The 9,653-nt window shown below is 46.9% G+C and overlaps 1 protein-coding gene across 4 annotated transcripts in view; it reads left to right on the top strand.

Moving 5' to 3' along the window:
* The first annotated feature begins 860 nt into the window (after positions 1–860).
* Positions 861–9,653, top strand: part of CAPRIN1 (cell cycle associated protein 1) — a 30,720-nt gene continuing 21,927 nt past the window's right edge. Inside the window, exons 1-2 of one of the 4 annotated variants that reach the window (XM_061998980.1) lie at positions 861–1,105; positions 1,426–1,619. In XM_061998980.1, the coding sequence (XP_061854964.1) occupies positions 1,428–1,619 (192 nt within the window). In that variant the 5' untranslated portion in view covers positions 861–1,105; positions 1,426–1,427. The remainder of the gene's footprint in view (positions 1,106–1,425; positions 1,620–9,653) is intronic. The other 3 variants (XM_061998979.1, XM_061998978.1, XM_061998981.1) reach the window with 3 other exon arrangements.

Below are 9,653 nucleotides of genomic sequence, written 5' to 3'. Positions count from 1 at the left end.
ATGGCATTTCGTTTTCAAGCTGCACCTAAGAATGCACAGTATTTGCTTAAAGAGAAGTCATTTATTTCATAGAGAACCTGATGCTATTTCAGTGCACTGTATTGAAATTAATATCCAAGTAATTATTTGTCAGCACATGGAAGTGAAGGTTCAGCAAGTGCCAGCTGGACACGGGGGAGCTGTGGATTGCAGAAAGGTGTAAAACTCAAACCAACGACGTTATGTGGCATTCAGGGGTTGTGTTTGGAGAGAGGTGCAGGTACCTCCATCACAAACCGCAGCACGAAACACAAACGAGGCAAGTTGTTCCTAACGACTGAACTGCACTTATTAAGGCCCAATTACATCTGTGGCACGCCACTCTCCGGAACACTCCCACAGGTTGAGGGACGTGCCTCAGAGGCACGAATAAGGACAAAACGTGTTTTGGAGTCACGCTGATGCCCGGAACGGCCTCAACCCCGGAAGGCGGGAGCGGCGCGACGGGCCCCGCTGAAGAGACGCCCGCCCCTCGCCGTCTCAGACCCCTCGCCTCAGCGAGGCGGGGGACCACCAGCGCCCCAAGGGCGCCCACACGCAGCGCAGCCCCGCGGAGAGGGTTCACGGGCGGCCCAGCCCGGGGAGCGCCGGCGGGCCCCGGCTCGGCGCGGAGCCGCCGCCGGGCGAGGAGCAGCCTCAGGCGGCCCCGCCTCGCTATTGTGTCTGCCGCCGAGCCGCCCGCCGCGCGCCTGAAAGACCCGCAAGGCGGCGCCGCGGCGGTGAAGCGCCTCCTCCGCCTGGGCCGGGCCGGCGCCGCAGCGCGCTGAGCGGCGGCCTCAGGCGTTCTCGGCGGGCACTCCCAAGCGGTGAGGACCCCGCGCCCGCTCGCTCCCGGGCCAGTTCGCCTTACGCGCTGGCGTGCGCGCTCCCGCTCTCTCCCCGAGTAGCGCGGCGCGGAGGTAGCACGAGCAGCGCGGGCGGCGGGGCCGGAGTCGGCTGCAGACGGCCATTGCCAGAGCGAGAGCGCAACGCACGGAGTCCCCCCCGCTTCCCCCGGGCCACTCAGGCGGACGGTGAGGAGGGTGGCGAGGCCCCTCCGGACAGCGGCGGCGCGCCGGGGGAAGGCGTGCGTAGGGGAAGGGGTCGACCTCGGGGGGGGGGTGACCGTTGGCCGCGCGAGCGGCGCCAGGCGGCGCTGTCACGTGACCGCCCGTGTGTGTCCGCTGGGCCGGGCTGGGGGGAGCGGGTGGGCGCGCGCCGGCAGGTGCGGCTCTCTCTCGCGCGCGCGCCCTGGGCGTGGGGAAACGGCCGCGTGCGCGCGCGCGCGCGCCCCCGCCCTCCCGCGTGTCCCCTCCGGCGGCCCGTTCCCCCGTAACGCGCCCTCGCTCTCCTCTCTCTCCTCTCTCTGTCTATCGCTCTCTCTCTCTCCGTCTCGCACACACACAGAGATGCCCTCGGCTACCAACAGCACTATGGCGAGCAGCAGCGGGAAAGCGGGCCCGGGCGGTGAGGCTGCTCCGGCGGCAGCGGCGGCCGCCCCGCAGGCATCGGGTGGCAGCATCACCTCGGTGCAAACCGAGGCCATGAAGCAGATCCTGGGAGTGATCGACAAAAAGCTGCGCAACCTGGAGAAGAAAAAGGTGCTTTTCCTTCTCCCTCCCTCCCTCCCTCCCTCCCTCCACCACCTCAGCCGGTGGCCGCGGGTAGACCGCCTCCCCCACTGCCCTGAGGGTGGGCCTTGACCCCCTCGGTCACCCCCTCTCCTCACCCCCTCTCCTCGTCCCGGGAGGCCCCCGTTTTTTTTTGCCGCCGGCGTCGGTTTGTCTCGAGGGACGCTGAACCGTCCCGTCCCTTTTTCCTTCCTCTTCCTTGGGAAGGAGGACGGCTCGTCCGCCGTGCCCTCCTGGCCCCGGGGCGACGGAGCCCGCGGCCTGCCCGGGTTGTTCCCGGCGTCGCCCCCAGGGGCCGCCCGCTGGAAGGTTCCAGAAGGGCGACCGCATCTCTCCCGGCCTTTCCCCTTCCCTTTACGGGGGTCCCCCGGCCCGTTCTGCCGGCCGCCCTCTCCCGCGGCCCCAGGAGCCAGCCCGCCGCACACCCTCCCCTCCACCTCCGTGCGGCAGCGGGCAGAGGCCCGAGGGGTCCGGGCTGCAGCCCCGCGGGCCGCGGCCCCCTCCTCGCTCCCCGCGAGACCCCTCGGCGGCGCGGCTCCCTTCCCTCCTCCCTTCCGCCTTTTGTTTCCCTCAGTGGGGCCTTGCCCAGCCCCGCTCTCGGCTCGCCGCGGGGAAAGGCCCCTCATTTCCCTGCTTTCCACCCCTTCCCCCGCCGCCGTCGTCTCGGGAGCGTTCCCCCTCCCCGCTCCGGAGCAGGGAGCAGCGGGGAGAGACTGCGGCGCGCTGGGCTCCCCTCAGAAGCCCTGCACATGGAAGCGGGAGCTAACATGGCGGCGGAGGCAGCCTCTGCCTCTCCGGCAGAGCTGCATTATGCGAGCAGCCCTCACAAAGCCGGGGGCCGGCGGCCACCCCACCCAGGGAATCTTTTTCCTCTCGCTTTCTTCATCGCCCTAAGCTCACCCCTTCGGGAGTCTTAGGTCAGCTGGAAGCGGCCTTTAAGGAGTTATTTTTAGAAAGAGCAGCTACTAAATCCGCGGTCCTTGGATGGTCCGAGTTGTGACAGAAGAGGGAAAAAAAAGTGTCTTGGTTACTTAGGGTTTGTGTGGCTCCCACTCAGTGCTCTGTATTGCTAGATTAAATGAGCTTCCAACCTACCAGAGCATGAGGTGTCCCTTGGAAAAAATACTAATGTTCACATAGACAAAACACTGGCTTCAAAACACTGTACTATGGAGCTAAAATAAGGAGAATGCTGAACAATAGTTTTGTGTCTTCATTGAAGCCCTAAGTCTCAGAATTTTTGCTCTCAGGCACAAATCAGCACAGTTATTCTTTTAATACTTTATTTTAACTAGCCCTTTGTACATAGCAGTCTAGACTAGCTCTATATTTGTGGTGTGTGGGAATATTAGCAGTAGAGTCGTCTGTACAGGTGGGTTGCAGGTGAAACAAGCTGTGCTTTACCTGTAAACATAGTGAAGTGCAGTTTTGCGCTTGTAATATGTGTGTTGTCCTGATTTTTTTTTAAAACAAAACAAAAACTAGCAAGCCAGGAGCTGTTAGACCTTTAATACCTGTCTGAATATTGCCGTGGTGTAGATAAAACAAGATGTCTGTCTTAAGCTTGACATTAATGTGTAAGCACAGAAGAACCACTGTGAAACAGAAGGTTGAAGAAGAATGCAGATCTTTGTGTACTTTTCTAGTTGTTCAATACTGTCAACATAGTTTGTTATTGTGTCTAACAAACAAAAATCCTCAAACACACGCTCAGTGTGTATTCTAAAACCTAAAATGAGCAGGTGAACATTCTTCTGATCTGTCCTGTAGTATTCTGATCTGTTCTGTAATGAAGAGGATAAGTACACTGTTACTGGTGCACAGGTCAGCTTTCCTATCTAGTAGCATTTTTATTTACCTTTTAAAATAAATAATTTACACCTAATTTGCACTCTGCTTAGCCATTCTCTTTGAATGGGCTTTTAGTTAACTTCCAAAGTATCTTAAGGATATCACTAAGGATGTGTGGGAGGCTGCTGTTCTGGCAGAAAAGTGTGAAAATTGGTGAGACTGGTCTCATGAAGGGCCTGGGTTTTTGGGTGGGTTTTTTTGTGTACCTATTGCAGCTGTCAGTACTTTTTTATAGCTGTGGTGTCATAGTAAGTGACTACAAGGGGATTAAGTGGCTTTTTTTTGGTGGAAAATACTTCTGTTGAAAGGTATTCCATTAAAACCACTTCAGATTTTTCTAAGTCTTACCAGGCTAAAGAAGTTCTGAAACTTACTGAAGTAAGACTAGTGTGAATGTTACAGAAGTCAGGAGATAAATTGTTCTTGGTGTGTTAAACCAGAATTAGGAATTTGCTGCCTTGAGCCTCTGTCTTGGTGCAGGAATCAACAGTTCTTCAGTACATCAACGTGCTTTAATAAAGAGTCCGTTGCATGCTTAGGGACCTGAAAGCAAAGCTTACTATAAGCATGGGCTTCAGTGTTTTATTACTCAGTAAGTTTATTTAAGTACACAAATTCACTCCTTTTCCTTTCCTTTTTAATCTTTGTGGGACCTTTTTTAACTATCCAAAAAGTCAAATAATCCTGGACACTGCACAGACAGTAAAATCATACTGGATACTGTACAGACAAGAGCAAGTCAAAAATCACAGAATCCTGAGGGCTGGAAGGGACCTCAAAATATCATCCAGTGCAACATTCCTGCCAGAGCAGGACCACCTGGAGTAAGTAACACAGGAACATGTGCAGGTGGATTTGGAATGTCTCCAGAGAAGAAGACTCCCCAAACCCATCTGGGTAGCCCCTTCCAGTGCTCCATTACTCATAGTGAAGAAGTTTTTCCTTGTCTTTCTTTGGAAGCCCTTATGTTCCAGCTGGTACCCGTTGCCCCTTGTCCTGTCATTGGACATCAAATGAGATTAGCCAGTGAATCTCACTGAGAATTTGTCCTTCATGGAGCATTTGCTGACAATGAAGGCCAGTAGAGATGACTTTGAGAGTTTTGTACTTGAGAACAAATGAAAACATACACTTAGATCCCTTAGAAAGATGAAAAAGAATTGCTCTGTAAGAGGTGCCTGGGTTTCAAATAGTTATGTGCATTTTTTCATTGAGGAGAGGTCACTCTATGACAGAAATCTTGAAGTAAATAATTTAGAGTCAAGTTTCCTTCTAAACTCTGAAGATGAAATTATGTGACTGTGAAAATAGAGGATAGAATTTCAAATCATAGTATTTATATCTTAGTTCTGTACCATTTTGAGAGTTTCTTTATAAACTAAAAAATACAAGATGATTGGTTATACTTTCATTTTCTCTTCCTAAAAGTGACCTCATTATTTGAGAGAATGAGTATGGCTTGTGTAAAAAGGGAGTAGGATAAATTGAACTACTGTACATAAATGTACATGGAGACATGGCCTGAAAATGTCTGTGTTGTCTTGATCTCTTTTTAGTTGGACATTATGGGAATTCTATCCTGTTGTTTTTCTTCTGTTCTTAGGTGGCTAGATACTTGTGTGTGAGAGGGCAGCTGAAGGGGGTGTTTCTCTACAAGACCTTCAGACACACAACTTGGGTATATGTTGACAAGTTTGGTTGATTTGAAAATTGTTTTTTGTTAGATGTCTTGAGGTTAGATTCCTACCGCCTCTCCAGATTCTCTAGGAGAAAATACTTCTGTAAGAGCCAAATTTTCTTCTCACCTCTTGTGCTTTTTGGACTTTTTTAAAGAGAGAAAAGTCTTTCCATGTTTAGCCAGGTGAATGTAGATGAAAAAGTTACTTTTGCTTTCAACTTGTGTAATACAGCGTGAGCTATGTTGCAACAGTTTTTAAAAACAAATATTTTGTAAGAGGGCCAAAATACCTGATTTTCTAATACGTGGTTTATGCTCTGGGCACGTGATCACAAAGATTCTTTTTGGGCAGCTGCAAATATGGATCAAGCATGTTAGCTTAAACTTGACTTGAGCTTGGTTAAAACGATGGCATATTTTACCTGTAGCTTGTAACTTAAGATGCTGTTGCTTTATCAGCCTTCTCTGAACTTCTTAATAGGTGTAATACTGGCTGGATTGAAAAATTAATACTTAAAAAATGCCTCTGGTGTTATTACACAACAATTTTCACTGGAACAGTAGATGAATGTCAAGTTGATCTGACTTGCTTCAATAAAATCTTGAGTTTTCCCATGGGAAACAACTAGGACTGTACAGTGAAAGCTGAGATCAGTTTTCTATTGGGGGTGCAGCTATTGATAGCAGGGAAGTGCCACGCTTCAAGTTGCCCATCAGTAGCGGCACTCTAATGCTTTAGCACCGATATCTGGGCCACCTGTATGTTCCAGGCTGGTGTGTCTCCTTGTGAAGCTTGGTTTCAGCTTTATCTCTGGAGAGTAAATGTAATTTTTGAAACCAAGAAATTCTAAAATTCGTTTGAAACTGTACTGCAAGCCCAAGTCTTTCTTTGAAACCTCTCTTGATAGCTGTTTCATATAACCAAACTTCACCTCTTAAAGGAACAGACAGGGTTTGTCTGGGAAATGATGTTGGTACACTTTGTCTTTTCAGCTTGCTTTGTTTTGGTTTTAACTGTTTTAGGTAGCATAGTAATTATTTCTCTCTTAACTGAATATATAGAGTCCTATAAGCCATGAAAGATCTTGTGGTTACTTCAGTTTTTCAGACACTGCTTTACTCTTTTTGTTGATTCTTCTGAGAAGATTCACTACATATACTGGGAAAGCCCAGTATGGGTCCTAGAACCCAGTTTATTTGCTAGGACTTATTTACTTCTGTAGAAGTAACTGATTTTTTGAATACATATAATGTTTAGGACAAAATCTAGGTCTCTTGCAGGGTATTTAACTTGCCTGTAGATTCATAGTGTTTCTGTAGGAGATCCTGCGTGGTCATTTGGAAGAACAAGTTTGAAACCACCGAAACTGAGAGGAGATTCTCTCATCTGTGGCTTAATTTAGTTCTGGTTACTGAAGAAGCTTTTTTTTCCTCTCTCTGTAGTCAACTCATTGGAATTTAAAAGGTGTTAACTTTGAAGATTGCACATAGCTGTCAGTTCTACATTTCTCTGGGATGGAGTGAGTCCCACTCCTCATTACTCTTGTATCTGTAACCACTGTCTGTACTTGGTCAGATGAGGCTGCTGACCCAGCTGTTGGTCTAGCTCTGTGGCTGACCTTGTTGGTGTGTGGGAAGGGTCAGGAGCACGTGGGGAGCAGGAGAATGCACCTTTTGTGATCAGAGTCCTCTGGGGTAAGCTGACGATGAGACTGCAGTCTCAGAATTGGTGTGTCTTGGTCACTTGGCTTAAAAACTAATGCAGCGTGAAGATACTTATTTCTGAACTGTCAAACTTAACCAGACTTTGGGGAAAACCCACAAGAATATTTACAACTGCTATTTCAAAAAGAAATTAAGTTTAAACAGAAGACCTCTCCAGTGATTTGTGGAGTACTGATGTTAATGCTTCATTCCATCTCCTTGGTTATCACTTGTGACTGAAACAGTTTCTTAGGTCTTGGTAGATGTGTGTGTAATAGGAAGTGTATGAGACAGTGGATGTGGGAGCTGTGGTGGTTTTTGAGAGGTTCTGTAAGAGGGATTACAGTGTACAAATGTAAAACAGGTTAAACTTCTATTTGGTTGCTTGGTTTTCACTTCAGTGTGAAATTATTAAGGAGCTATTTTAACTTCTGGATTATCTTAATTGCTTAATGCTGTTAAAAAAATACCTGCCACTTTTTAGATCTCAGAAAACAGACTTGCAGTAGTAGTCTCCATCTCTTCTTTGCTTGTAGTACAGCGTGTATTACAAAATGTTTACTACAGCTGGTTGAAGAGGTTACTTTCTCTCACCTCACAGCTTGCCATACACACTTGAGCTGCTGTCACTCGTATAAACCATACCATTGAAATGATCTGGTTAAATATAGTGCCTCATGCCTGCTCCTGGCCCCCTTTTTTAAGAGTTATTTTTAATCAGATCATTCCAGTGATCCAGTTTGGAGCATAGCACTGTAAATGACTGTAACTGCACAGCTGAGTGGTCAGGCAGTTTTAAAACCACTATTGTTTTTGAAGCTAATGTCCTGTAGCTGCTATTTGTTTTTCACTTCAGGTGACAATTTTGGGGCAATTCAGAGGAAGTGATGAAAACTTGAGTGAAACTAATTCAGTTCTGGATTCCAATTAAAATCTCTGGGGTGTTCTCAAGCAGTGAACAGCACCACCCCTGCCTCATGCCCACCTGATAACCTAGTTCTTTTCTCCTGGGGTGCTCCACAATACTTTGAGTATCTCAGTGAAAAAAGAGCTGAGGCATGGTGGCTTGTTCTCTGCAGAACTAGGGACTGCTGACTCATGAGCTGTTTAATAGACCGTTGATGTGCTCACTTTGCCACTTGATTTTTTTTTCCCTACTAGTTTACCTTTCCTGCTTTGATATCTGTATCCATGACGAGTGAGGGTGAAGTTGTGTCATGGGGGCGTAAAATTAAGGAAATCTTTACTTGTTGCGGACACTGCAGTAGGTTGCTGAGCAGGAGTTTTACTGCAGTTTTTTTACAGCACTAATGCTGCTCTTAGGTTGCTGTTAGTTAACAGTACACAAAATAAAAGCTTTTAGCTTCCTTAATGTTTTTGTCTAATGCAGCATATGGATCTTGCAGTGTCTTTGGGATGACAAAAACACTTGCTTGGCATTTCAAATCTTCATAATAACATACAACTAAATACACACATGCTTATCCTCTGCATTGCAGCTAAAAAGACTTTCCTTTGGCTTTTTCCTTTGGGATACAAATGTTTTTAAGGAAGAAAAAGAGAAAGGAAGTAACTTTAGTTAGAAATAGACATCTCACCCTTTGCTTTTTAATTGATAAACTACTGAAGAAAAAGGATCAAAGCATTTACATTAGACATTCAAATATTAGACTATTTCAGGAGAACTTCTGCACTATTTGAGTTTGTTATTGCAATATACTTCATCTGAAGGTGCTGACCACACTGAAGGTAAGGCTGTATGGCAAAAGTATGTGGAAGCAATTGTAGTTATTTAGGCTATTTTGTCTCTTCCCTCCCTCATGCCCTTGGCCACCAAAATAAATCATAATTGTTCTGCAGCATAATGTTGCAATACATGTTTTCTTAAACAAGGTTGGCCTAAGTAGTGTTCTAGAATTTTATGTCCTCTTCTGTTTGTTTGACTGTTGTTTATGGGTTTGTGCTGGAAACTGCATCACAGAAATTGTTGAGGGTTTTTTTTGCAGCCACTCTTTAAACTGGCTCTTATTAGCAGTCTGTGTACAGTTTAGCCTCACAAACAGTTACATCAGTGTGACCAAGGGAATTGAAGTCTGCAGCATGGGAGTGACTAGAGCAAGTAGGAACTTCTTAAAACTTGTCTGCAAAGTCAGTTTGTTGTAGGATTTGGGTTCTACCTTAAGCAGTGGAGGCATCTGCTGGCCTGGGCCATGGCAATGTTTGAGCTCTTTTGACTGCCCAGCTCAGCTACAATCTCTTACATCATGAGAGCTGCTGTGGTGATGGTCCAACCATGTTATTGTCTATTCTAAAATTAGTATGTAGAAGAGTAAAATGACCTTATTTCCTATTGTGGTGGATTTCTGATATGCTAAATGCTCTTCAGAGCTGGTTCTTTGATATGAAGTGTGGCTGCTGCATTTGACACCTATTACTCTGCTAGTGTCTGTCCCCAGCTGGAAATTCGCAGTATTGTATTTTTAGAGCTCAGGAAATTGTTCTTTGATTTTGCTTTAGGTTCTGATACACTGAAACATGAAGTTAAAAAGTTAAGTGTTATATCTAACCTGTAGGATTTCCAAAGTAATACAGTGTTGGGGCTAGGTGACGTTAAAAGGAACGGGTCTTTGATATTGTAGTGATACAGTGGTAATAAGCTCACTCAGAATAGTTCACTCTGCTTGAACTGAAGTGTGCACTGAGAATGCTTTCCCCATTAGTAGGAATGTGTATTTCCTCACAAATTCAGACTAGTCCTCTTAAGATGTGTT

This window comes from Colius striatus, chromosome 7, assembly GCF_028858725.1.
Source record: "Colius striatus isolate bColStr4 chromosome 7, bColStr4.1.hap1, whole genome shotgun sequence".
Lineage (NCBI taxonomy): Eukaryota > Metazoa > Chordata > Aves > Coliiformes > Coliidae > Colius > Colius striatus.
Note: the sequence above shows the minus strand (reverse complement) of the source record. Positions and strands in the feature narration are given on the sequence as shown.